Source organism: Phalaenopsis equestris, unplaced genomic scaffold, assembly GCF_001263595.1.
Source record: "Phalaenopsis equestris unplaced genomic scaffold, ASM126359v1 Scaffold218760, whole genome shotgun sequence".
Lineage (NCBI taxonomy): Eukaryota > Viridiplantae > Streptophyta > Magnoliopsida > Asparagales > Orchidaceae > Phalaenopsis > Phalaenopsis equestris.
The window spans coordinates 114247-127861 of record NW_018237177.1 but is presented as its reverse complement, the minus strand read 5'-3'; the positions used below and the strand labels follow the sequence as shown (position 1 = coordinate 127861).

The 13615-nt window shown below is 34.8% G+C and overlaps 1 protein-coding gene across 3 annotated transcripts in view; it reads left to right on the top strand.

Annotated features, from left to right (window-relative positions):
• Nucleotides 1–13615, top strand: part of LOC110037327 (sucrose nonfermenting 4-like protein) — a 69115-nt gene that overhangs the window by 21918 nt on the left and 33582 nt on the right. For all 3 annotated transcript variants that reach the window (XM_020741950.1, XM_020741948.1, XM_020741949.1), the window contains exon 8: nt 4244–4378. In XM_020741950.1, the coding sequence (XP_020597609.1) occupies nt 4244–4378 (135 nt within the window). The remainder of the gene's footprint in view (nt 1–4243; nt 4379–13615) is intronic.

The window sequence follows — 13615 nt, the reverse complement described above, 5'->3', positions numbered from 1 at the left end:
ATTGTTTATAAAATTTGAACGAAGGGCTTAGTTGTTATAGCTTAACTGATATTTAACCAAATTTTTTCCTTGAAAATAATTTTTATAACTTTTTTTTTTTTCATATTTCTCTACATGAGCACAATTTGACCATTGTATGGAGGTGAACATAGCTTCCTATGTTTCAAGATCCTCTGTATAGTCAAATAATTCGTAGCAAATCTAATTGTAGCAGGTTGGCGTATTGTCAGCTTATTGAAATTGAGGATTAAGATAATATCCCATAACATGCAAATAATAATAAAATTGAACCTCTCATTTTTCATGAATTATTTTTCAAATTTTTTTATAGCTAGATTCCTCTTCTTTCAATTTATGGGTTTTCAACTCCTTAGTTTCATCCATCATATTATAAATGAAGTTCATTAGTAGACTCTTTGTCAGCATCAATCATAAAATTTGAACAAAGGGTTTAGTTGTCATAGCTTAACTCACATTTAACCATTTTTTTCATTGGAAACAATTTTTATAACCTTTTTCTTTCATATTTCTTTACCTGAGCTCAATTTAACCATTGTATGGAGGTGAACATAGCCTCCTATGTATCTTGTTTCAAGATCCTCTGTATGGCCAAATATTTTGTAACATATCTAATTGTAGCAGGTCATAAAAGCTTTTTCTTAGAAAATTTTCTTATCAAAGCCAAAATCCAACTATGGCTATAGATGAACTTGGTAATCGTCGTTGCTTTGCTTAAGGCATTGTCTATGCTGAGACAGTTCTCCTAAGTTTTTAAAAATCAAATGGATTCATTGGGTTGCATATAGTGTCGAAGATATAGCTTTCTCTTCATCACATTATTTCCATCTCCTTATGAGCATTAACATCGTTATTAATGACTTGTAAAATTATATGCTCTGCAATCTTCTCTACGAGTTCATCAAGAATTTAAAAGATTTACTATGAGTTATTTTTCTAGTTTGAAGCTTCTATATATTTTAAATAATTATGCCGTAGGAATTATTAATCTAATTGTGGATCAATTTCCTTTTGAATAGTAACTCTAGCATGTTTTTAAGGGTTTTTTTTTTTAAATTTCTATGATTTTTTCAAGTGCTATTCAGTTCCTCATTCAATATTCCAGTCATCAAATCATACATAGATGAAGGTTTAAGGTTTTGACTACAGAAAACTATAAATAGATCACGTTGACATAAGATTGAATTGAATAGTATTTAATATCACATAAAAAATACCACTTTCACATAATTTTAGAAAGTTAAATACACATTTTCATGCATAGATATATCATACCCATGTTATGTAAATATGAAAGTTTAGGTGTTAGATACATAAATATATGAGAATTGTTTGGTATGTATGTAAATTTCCTCTTTATGTATTTTTTTTAAGTTTCTGCCGAGGGGTTTCTCATACGTGGTAAAAAATCTGTATTTTTATTTTGGGAGACGACTATTTGTGGAGGCAACTGGATTTTAGAGTGCCACAAATTTTTTATAAATAAATTTTCTAATATCTATACTATTTTAAAACTCGTAAAAGAATATTTTAATTAAAAAATGGTAAAATGACAATTTTACTACATAAGAAATTTTAAATAAACAAAAGTAAAGTTTTAGGTTTAGGACAGAAAAAATTGTCTATTGTTATCGATATAAAGAGATGCGGAATAAGATAAGATGGTTTCTTCTGAAGGATGAAGGCTTTGCAGGACAGCTGTGGTGACGACACTATAGGAGGTAGATAGCTGGCAGAGGAGGCGTGCACTAGAGCAAGAGTTAGGGTTAGTGTGCAAGAGATTGTTAGTGGTGGGTGAGGATAAGGAAAATTTGAATTTTTATGCCCCCATAATTGCTATCATACTTTTCTTATAATCAACTTACCAAACATGTCATATGCACTATTTTGCGTCATAGCTGTTAATGCACTCGGCGTTGCATCAACTTTGGTTGTAATTCGTAATTAAAACACAATTTAATAAATTTCAAATGATCGAAAAAAACGAAATGAATGATAATTGATCCATCTTTGAATATGATTTGCATAATTTGAGAATCACAATTTAGTGTTCATTCTTTAGTCAAATTATCTTTGATAAACTATTGAGTGATGATAATATCATCTTCGTACTATGATCAAACCATCTTTGAGCCTTCGTCAAACCATTCATTTTTTATCTATGATCCATTTACTATTGATTAATGATCAAGTCATGTTTTAACTTATTCTATATTCTTTGACTTTAACAGCCGTTTGCGGTCATCCTCTTTGGGGGGTATTTATTTTGAAGGGAGTTCTCAGGCATGTTTACCAAAGAAAATAAACAATAAGCATTTTTAATTTTTGCTAGTATGAGACATATAATATCAAATTTTCCAATAATAAAGTGGCATTTTTGTTGATATATTTTATTTGTTTGTTATTAAAACCTATATTCAAAATATGAGGCATGTGCCGTTCAATTTTAAGGCGAGGGGTGCCTCATTTACTTTGAGACATATGCCTCACATGAGAGGCCATGATGCACATGCCTGATAGCAAAAATTCTTGAAAGTGTTGTGGTGCGCCTCATATTACACAATTTTAAAACATGGCTTTCATGAAGATTACATAAGTAATTACACAAGTAGGTCGTTCACCGCTAGATGAATAATCAAATAATTCTTAAAGTGATTTTTCAATTGTATGTTACATTTGTTTCTACACGGGAAACCTTTTACAGTTAGGGTGATTAAACAGTAAAGTGCTCCAAGCTTTGATTCCCTCCTTTTTTTTCTAATTATGTGTGTGTGTGTGTGAGAGAGAGAGAGAGAGAGAGAGAGAGAGAGAGAGAGAGAGAGAGAGAGAGAGAGAGAGAGAGAGAGAGAGAGAGAGAGAGAGAGAGAGAGAGAGAGATGGGGCAGTCAGGCAGCTCTACATGATCTACCATGCTAACACTCTCCAACTCATTAGCAGATTGTATTGAGAAACAAACACAGAGAACCGCATTAGTGGCTTTATGTTAGAATTTGAGCAAGGGGAGCATCCATCCCCTAAAACCGCCCAACCAATGGAGACGTTAAGATAGAGTGAAATTGTGTACAATGTGGAGATAGTGAAATAAGAGAGTAGGTTAGCTTGAAGGGCCCTCATTTCATTTTTGTTTTTTTTTATTTTTTAGGTACGGATCTTGTTAGTTGACTTAGAGGGATACAGTTGTCATTTCACATTAGTTATTAACATTTCGCGAGTATGCCTAGAAGACAGTTGACCTTATCAACTTCGTACGTGGTAATTAAGAATCCTTAGCTTTTTGGAAATAAATAAGAATTTTAAAGCTATATTACTGGCTTGCTGTGAAGCTGAGGCAAAAGTGTGATTGTGATAGACCACAAATAGGAAGCAAGCGTGCAGTGCTGGAATTGTAGCATCAAGCACCTGACTTACCATTATTTTGTATTTAGGATAATTACTAGACTATAATTACAACTAAAAGAGATTTGTTGCCGGTATTTTAGTAGCAAACATAGTAATGTACGATTGTAATGAACTGAGAACGGGCACTAACACTTTTTGCGTTCAAGTTGACTATGGAAGTACAAGAAATGTTGGCGACATGTATTTTAAAAAAAGATGAAGTGGAATAATGGAATAGTTGTACCCACTTCATCTTTTAGACCAAAAGATGTCTCGAGCCTAATTGGATGAAGATGTCAGTTCCATTATTGTATATATTTCAGATCTGGCTAGCTAGGGCTAGCCGCATAGGAAAAAAATATAATCAGTGAACATTGTCCCAAACATAGAGATAGGATCTTTTTAGATGCTTTGATGCTCTAGAAGTTTTTGATTGCCAATCATGAACGTTCTGGATTTACAACCTTTCTCACCTATTTTGTCCGGTATGCCGTGTCCTGCTTGATTTTTATTTTTTCACAATTTTTTTTTCAGAGAAGTATTAGAATAGTTCCCTATTTTTTAAAAATGCTATACCATTCTCCACTTAATTTCAATAACTAATATTTCTGCAAAGTAGATAAAATCTAAACCAAAGAGGAGCTCAATTGAAAATTTGAACTTAAATTCTGTCCTCTGCAAACTTGTTTTTCTATTCATATGCCATTTTTATGCAATCTCCAATTTTCTACTTGAGGCTGCTGGCTGCAGATATTAGAGAACAAGCGTATTGAGGCTAAAATTAGTGTATTATGGTTTCAATATCTATGCATTTGCACCAATGCGGTTCCATATTTCTCTATGGCAGCTTGGAAACCATGGTTCTAATCTTACTGAGGAAGAGCTTGAGACACATACAATTTCAGCATGGAAATTGGTAAAGAGACAACGTTATGGTCAACTTGATGTGCATGGAAGGCCAATTGAAAGAGCTTTAGTTCATGTGAGTTTTTGTGGCACTACCTTAGTTGTTGTTTCACAGTTATTAGTTTCAGTTATTTGAATTCTGATGTGGCCCTATTTCATTCCAATTTGTACACCACTTAAAGATTGCTGTTTGATCGTTCTATTCTCTTTTTATTTGACATATGAAATGCATAATGCAGACAAGAAATAAAAAAAAAAAAAAAAAAAGGAACGAGACAACACCCAGGGGAAATTTTGTTTATATTAAGGGGCATTTACATACGTAGCACACAATTTTTTATGTATTCACATATTACACGCCTATACTGTAATGTTTACACACATAGTCATCTAATCTTTAATATCCGATTAAAAATATCACTATTGCTACTTTTTAAAAGTGAAATAAATCTTTTCATGCATAGGTTTATTGCACCAAATTATGTTTGAGATCCATAAGAATTGTGTGCTATGTGTATTTAAATTTCCCTTATATTAAGTACAAAGTATGTACACTATGTAATTCTTTTCTCTCTTCTAAAAATGGATTTACATGATCTGTAAAGCATGAACGGTCTTGACACATTATGGATGGAAAGTTAATGACATGGACTGTGTGAGTTGCTTAGTGCAATCCTTCACTGCATATACACTTCGAATCAGAGCACACAAACTCATCAAAAGATTCAACACATCAATTAACATATCACATTGAGCCAAGCTGCTAATGCATTTTGATTCATCATATGTTATAATAAGAAATTATACAATTAAGAATATATACCCTAATTTGTTGATATGAGGAGATATGGTACTTTCAAAAAGATATTGTCTAATCAAAAAATCATAAAGCATAACAAATCACCATGGGATATACAAAGACGGGGTTGAACAAACTACACCAGCTGATGACAAAGTCAATCACATTCACAAGGAGGGTGAAGTGAAGAAGGGTTATCATGAACCACACATTGGTCGGTAATGAAATCACAGGGAAGTAGAAGTTCATTGTTAAGGAAGAAGATTAGTAACTAGCACAATGTAAAGAGAGCGGCATCAAAACATTGCAATGAAACCTATAGATAAGTGTTAGTGAGGTTAATGGTGCACTTTGTTTAAGGCAAGCTTACAACAACTAAGGGGAAATGCCATGCTTAAGAAAAGGAGAAGGAGAAAGTAATACAATGCTTGGCGCTATAGTGATAATCATTGCCAACCAAAGAGATCCGTAAAGTTAACCTTTGTAAAATTGCACTTAGGCCAACAATGGATTATAGATCCAAGTGTTGAGCGGTGAAGAAGTTATTGATTTCCAAGTTTATCTTGTAAGAAATGAGAATGCTAAGATTTAAGTTTTGGGGAAGTCATTAAGTATGGATTGAGAAATTTAATATTTCATAATGATGGTAGGTGTAGCATTTATTATTAAATAAAATAGTAGAAATTAAACTTGATTTGTGCATTTACTATGAAGTTCACACGATGCACCAACAAGATGGGTAAATAAAATTAATGTCGTAAGACCACAATTCGTAAAGTTGACACCAAATAGTTAGGTTAACTACAATGATGTTATTGATCGCAATGGTGACTTCTGTAATATTTTTATTCAATGAAATTTGAATGTGAAATTGTTGTTTCAATCTTCTATATATTATATTGGCAACATATTTAAATTTGGTGCATGCAAGTAGGACATATATGTGTTGATTCCAGCCTTTGAACCTGGAAGATTGTTTGAGAACATCTGTAATTTAAGCCACCTCACCTTAGTTCAAGGTAGTTACATATTTATCTGCTGACCTCATTTTTGTGGTAGATCATCTTAAGATGACTCATGGGTCTTGTGGGATAGTCCCACATCGAATGTGGTAATTGTTGAAATTGGTAGCCTTAAATCGAGACTAAATTTTGTTATTTGCTAAAATTATTTGCTTGATCGTTCGTGACAACCGATTCGGTCAATTGTAGTCGTCTTGATCCGTCATTGTGCATGGCTTTTGGTTTATTTTGAGACACATCATTTTTGGGGGAACATGTATGAGGGTGATGGTGATTCATCAGTATTTTTACTTGGTTGCATGAGCATGAAACTCTTTTTTGCATGAATGTTCGTCCGAATAAAAATTTCTCTGAAGCATTGTTTCGCTAAACAGATTGCACAAGTGCATTTGGATCGTCAAGACGATTCAAATGAGCCTTTCACGTCCAAATCAAACACCTTTTGGAGTGCGTTAGCATTAATATAATATATATTATTTTTGAATATTATATACATATTTTTAATCTAATTTTATATATCTCGATACTAAGATTAATATATATTTTTATATTTATTTATTTATATATAAAAAGTATATATGATATTTAAATTTAATATTATTTTTTTACCTCATTTAAATCTCATGTTAATTGAAGCTTAATTGAACACTAATTGACAAATATAAAATTTGTTTGAATTTCTTTTACAATAGGCAGGCAAAATAATAATGAAAAAGAATTTTTGTATCAAAATGGGCCTCATCTAATTAACTCTCACATGAAGAGAGATGAAAAAAAGTAAAAGGACTTTACTAAACAAGCACTTCTCTCTCTTCTATCCATCTTCATTTTCTTTCCCAAAACACCTCTCTCTCTCTCTCTCTTCTTATCCGTTGCAAAGGCGAAAATCTTTCCCGCTTCATCAATCTTTTGCAGAAAAGCCTCCCTCTCCTCGCTTTCACTATCTCTGGTTCTTGCATATCTCTTTTTCTTCGTCTCTCTCTTTCTCGGATTTCCCAACAAATCGAAAAGCACTCCATTTCACCCCACCAGGCTGAAACTTGTTGTCGATAACTCAAGCTCTGTCCCCACTAATTCTCACCTCCACTCGATCTCCTTCTTTCTCTTTCGACCACCAAATCAACCCCAACAACAAACAGACAACTCTGCCTCCGAACCGCGCCTTGCCTCTCTGTTCAGGCATTTGGACTTGCCACCAACTCTTGCTAGAAATCACCTTTCTCAAGGTTGAAACTTCAAAAATGGAATCAGTACTGACGTCTTCCTCCTGATCTTCGCAAGTTAACTTGCTATAATTGGATCTCGATTGTCTCTCCCCTAATTGAACCTATCATCCTCGTCTCATGCAGGTAATCTACTTTCACTGATTCCATTTAAACGTGGTTGTCCATCATATCCTTGTTATCCTGATCACAACTAAAGCTTCTTTTTCTAACTTCACACATATAATAAGCGAACCTATGGATATATAACTTATGGATTTATTTTGTCATTTCTCTGGTTTGACGCATGTTATTTATACATTGAAATAATTCATTCCTTAACGTTTGATTTTGAAACCCGGTTTGTTAGTGAATTTATTTTATTTTTAAGATGTTTTCTCTCAGATTGTATTCATACATAATCTCTTTCTGTAGGATTGAATGTTTGTTCATCTTAAATTCTATGCAATGTCATATTTTGCTAATTGATTTGCTAAAATCTGATTATTATGTAGAACTGAATGTATACTGAGGGAAACTCTCTCTCTTCATGACGCTATATTGAGGAAAGTCTACTCCTTCCTATCTTTCTCACCCCATACCAAGGGAAATCTCTGCTTGGTTCTTTTCTCATATGATACTGAGGAGAGTTTGCACCCCTCTTTTTCCTCACACTATATTGAGAAGAATATTCATATCTTCTGTATCTGGTTACCTTATTTTGATAAGATACTTTGAGAAACTTGATCATTTTGGTTGTTATAAGTCTCAATCTCATACATTATATCTTTCCTAACGCGAGTTTTAGAGCCTTAGGTAGCTTGTTTCAGCCTTAGCATGTGCCATCACATGCAGTGCTATAATTCTAGTTTAGGTTTCTCCATTATATGAGAGTGAAGTGTAAGTCATGTATGTCAGCTTAAGATTAGATTCACACCCTTAATTTATGAGATCCCCTTGTATGGGTTAACCCTTGGTTTCTAGTAAGAATCACCTAGCCACCTCATTGACTAAATAGATTAAGGGTATAAACAACCAAAAATGATGAAACCATGAGATCTTGATCGGGGATGTCATATTTACTTGGTACGTTAGTCTTCCCCTTTGATTTCATTGTGTTTGCTTGTACTTTCTCTTGTATGTTTGACTGTATAATATCCAATATGTTGAGTAGTCTCTCGAGCTTCTCTTATTGAAATAAGAAGCTTAAAAAATCCATTATGTGCCAAACCGTAAAGAAAAATGAACAAACACCCTTATTCGAGTTTTTTCTTGTGCTCCCCGTCAAAATGTAATTAATCATTAATTTGGAAAACCTTATTACCTAGAATAAAATATGTCCAATTTGATACTATGCAATGATATATATGACTCGAATGAACTAGAAATTCTCCTATGCAATACATAATTTCAAATAAGTTTTATTTTATTCTGATTAATCGGGCTTCACATAAGTGCAAGCCCCAATGGTTTATTACATCTTGGACAGGAAGCTTAAGAAAACTCTTGATTAATGGTGTCGTTTCATTTTTTATTTAAAGTTCGACACATACTGAGTTTTCTAAATTTCCTATTTCAACGGGAGAAAGGCTTAAGAGGCTACTCAATATGTAGCATATGATAGACTCAAACATAAGAGGGAAAGTACAAACAAACATAATCGAATCAAAGAAGACTGACCTATCAAGTAGGTATGACATCCCAATCAAGATCTCATGGTCTCATCATTCCGGGTAGTTGGCGCCCTTAATATGCTTAGTCAATGAGGTGACTAGAGAATCTTTGTTAGCAACCGGGGGTTATCTCATCCAAGGAGAACTCACAAACTAAGGGTGTAAACCTAATCTTATGATGACAGGTAGGATTTACACTCCACTCTGATATAATAGAGAAGCTTAGACTAGAATTATAACACTGCATGTGATGACGTATGCTAAGATTAACTTAGGCTACCTAGGGCTCTAAAGCTTTGGATAGGAAATAATATGTGAGATTGAGACTTATAGCTTATCCAAAATGATCAAGTCTCCCAAGGTATCTCCTCTACATAATGTGACGATATACAAAAGACATGGTGATTCTCCTCATCATAGTGTGAGGAGAAATGAAGGACGTGGATTTTCCTCCGTATCATGTGAGAAGAGATCCATGTGGAGATTTCTCTTAGTATGGGGTGAGGGAGATTGAAAGGTGTAGAATTTCCTCAATATAGGGTGAGAAGAGTCTAAAAGAGAGTTTCCCTCAATATAGGGTGAGGGATAACTCAAAAGGTGATTTCCCTCGGTATAGGGTGAGGGGGATCGAAAATGATATGACACTCCTCTGTTTAGGTTGTGGAAGAGGTTAAAAGAGAGTTTCTTTCAATATAGGGTGAGAGAAAACTCAAAAAGGTGTGGATTTTCTCAGTGTAGGGTGAGAAAATGTCCAACAAATTGTTTTCCTTAGTATAGGGTGAGAAAGAACCAAAGTGTGACTTCCCTCAATATAGGGTGAGGGGGAGAGATTATGGCAACTGTCCTCAATATAGGGTTAGAAAGAGTCAAAAGAGAGTTTCTCTTAGTATAGGATGAGAGAAAAATCATAAGGTTTGGAGCTTCCTCAGTATAGCGTGAGAAGGAATCCAACAAAGGGAAAGTAAATAGCAAGTCTCCTTGATATGGTGAGGAGCTAGAGAGATAAAAGGCATGAAACTTATAACATGAGCTCTTAAGTTCGGGAAAGCTCGGACATCTTCCGTATATCATAGAGAAAATGTTAAAAGCAGGATTCAACTTGGTCTCGTGTGACCAGTAAGGTTCATTCTATCTTTTCTATATGTTAGAGAAGTTAGAGGCCTAGACTTCTATCATACCTTAATCAGGAATGCTTGCTAAACACTCACGCGAATGAGAGTCGGTCAGATACAGAGAAGGGATAAAAAGAGACCATAAATTTTCTAAATGGAGTTGGCTAAGTGTATGTCTGAGTGCATCTATATAGTCTATCCTAAAAAAAATCCTAGACTACTTGCAAACTCACAAGGCTATGATATGATAGGTCTTAGCAGGGGCTTTGAACCTAACTAGTCTAGTGAGATGAGCACATGCCCAATCACCATGACACTTGACTCCTAGACTAGATTTTGTTTTCTTAATGTGTTATCCTATGAGTGTGTGACATTTGTGCGCCTCGGACTAATCATTGATCCCATGTGGCGTCGATCATGGTTGTGGGGTCGTGATTGACATTAAGCAATGAATGTGCAACAATCTGTGGTTTTATTGCTATATTCTGCTACCCTAGGGTTTAGTAACGGTCAATCATGGCGTAGGAAAATGTGATCCCCAAAAAATGTTTCTATACCAACTACTCTACTGCAAAAATAAGCATTAGCAATAATATAATATGATTGTAATAACTTTAAGCTTATATCACATCATAGTTAATGCCACAATCAAGATAGTAGGATGCATACAGACAAACTTTGGCTATATTTATTTAAATGCATGAGATGAATGTAAATATCTATCACAATTATGGTCATAAAGCTAATCATACATTGAATTCTAGATAATAATTAGATTTTAGAAAATCATTTAAAAAATGCCCCATTTCATGGGGATTTCAACATGAACAAATATGTTCAAACTAGATTTCAAAATCAAACTCTAAGGAATGAATAATTTCACTGTATGGATACCATTTGTTAAATATAGCCAATACTAACACACACACACACACACACACACACAACACACTCACACACACACACACACACACATTGGTTGGGAAATTCTATATGGTCATCCCAAAATGGAGCTCATTCACAAAGAATTTAAACTTATGCATCTTGTTGGAGAATGAAAAATCGGGCTATTAGATGGGAGACATATTCTTATTCAAATTAATAATGAAGGAGATTATATGCGTTTATTTGCTGGAAGAATAATATTGATTGATAACAGAGCAATAAAGATTTTGAAATGGTCTGTGGATTTTGACCCACAGACGGAACCGCCAATCATTCCAGTTCGGATTCGTCTCCCTGGTCTGAAATTTCATTATTTTTCTTAAAAAGTATTGTACTCTATTGCCTCAGCTTATGAGAAGCCACTAAAGACGGACATTCCTACTTTTAATATGTCCCGTCCTTCTGAAGTCAGAGTACTTGTTGAAAGAAACATCACTATACTCGCTTCTGAGGAAATCTGGTTGGGCACACAACTTCATGGATATTTGTAGAAGGTAGAGATTGAACATTTTCCGTCGTATTGTTCGAACTGTCGTATGTTCGGACACTCCAGTTCTCAATGTCACCATCTACACCCCCACCTTAGACAAAAAAAACAAACTGCTCCTCTAGAGGCTGTGATTCCATCTTCTGATCAGGCAGACAATATGACAACTATTCAATATGACAACCAGACAATATGACAACTATTCAATCCCCAGTTGTAGCTCCCTCATCTTTGGAACCTCCTATCGTGGGGGAGAGGGAGTTTCTTCAGATCCTGCTTGCCTTAGAATCTACTACTGATAATACAGATGGAAATACTTCTACTGCTTCACGACCGCCTCATCAGGTCTAGAAAGATGTTAATATTACTCAGGTTCATCGGGATCAAGACGTGTAACAACCTACACCTATCCGACCATCTTTGGAGTCTGATCTATTGATCAGATGAGTCAATCATCGAAGAGGAATGACAGGTCTACACATCTAGGAGGAAGAATAAGAATGAAGATCTACTTAAGCTCAGGAATCTGATAGATGATACTTTGGTTACTACGGGCAATGAGACACACCTTACCAATTTGTTAGGCGACTCACTTCCGAGAACTAGAGGCAGGAGAACTAAAGTGGGACGTCCCTAACACTTTTGTGCTCTTTTGTGACTTTCTGATTTTTTATCTTTTATGTATCTTTATTTTATTTGGGTTTTGTGTGTGTTGTAGTATATAAGTTAGACTTTCTTTTAGGCCTTCTCCTACAATCTTTCTGTATCTTTTCCGTATTAAGATATTTGCCCTTGGGCTTTTTCTATATATATATATATATATATATATATATATAAAGAAATGGTCGGAGGCTATTAGCGAGCCCCTGTCATCCCTATGTGTGCTAAATATTCGAGTACCACACCTTACACATGAGGAGATTCAAACTCATGACCAAAGGAGACTTACGACCTTCAGAGAGGCTGCTCTACCATAGGCCACGGTACACGCGTGCACACACATACATACAGAAAGGTTTAAGGAAATAAAGAAAACAAGTAACAACAAACAAGGCTAGGTAAAAATTTTGTTGTGATTAGCAATGGTAGCATTCAGGAAGTATACTTGCAAGTTATTGTGACCAAAACAAACTTAATCTGTTAGCTACAAGTAGCCTCCAAGCAATGACTTAATTTATTTTGAGAAGATCTATTTTGGTTTAGCAGCTTATTATATGTATGAAGTTGGAAAAGAATTTTTGGGATGTGACGAGGATATAGCAAGGTATGATGAACAATCATGTTTAAAAGAAATCAATGAAAGTAGAGTACCTGGATGAGATGTGGATGTAGGTTCAGTCAAGGGAGAGACAACCAGAATTCAATTACAACAAGGGTAACTCGAGAAGATTTGGAGGTAGAGGTCAGTGACCAATTCCATTTTTGAAGTTTCAACTTCGAGAAAGGTGGTTGCTGGTGGGAGTTGGTGGTGAGTCCAAAGGCTTGAACAGAGAGGTGAGGCACGGTTCAGAGGCAGCGTTGTCAGTTGGTTGATGTAGATTAGCTGGAGGTGTGAATCAGTGGAAACAAGGCTTGGGTTGTCGATGACAACTTTCGGCTTGGTGGGGTGAAACAGAGGAGAAGGTTTCGATTTGCTGGGAAATTTGAGAAAGAGAGATAGGGAGGGAGGGTCCGTGAGAGCGAGAAATGGCGAGACCGAGAAATGGAGAGGGAGGCTTTTTCGTAAGAAATTGATAGAGAGAGAAAGATCTTTGGTTTTGCAACAGATAGGAAGAGAAAGGGAGGTGTTTTGGGAAAGAAAGTTAATATGGATAGAGGAGAGAGACATGCTTGTTTTGGAAAGTTTTCTTTTTTTTCCCGCCTCTTTACGGGAGAGCTAATTAGGTGAGGCCCACTATAATACAAAAATTCATTTCTATTACTATTTTGCCTACAAACTTCAAAAGAAATTGGAACAAATTTTATATTTGTCGATTAGTGTTCAATTAAGCTTAAACTAACACGAGATTTAAATGAGGGAAAAATTAATATTTAATTTAAATTTCATATATATATATGTATGTTTGACTGTAT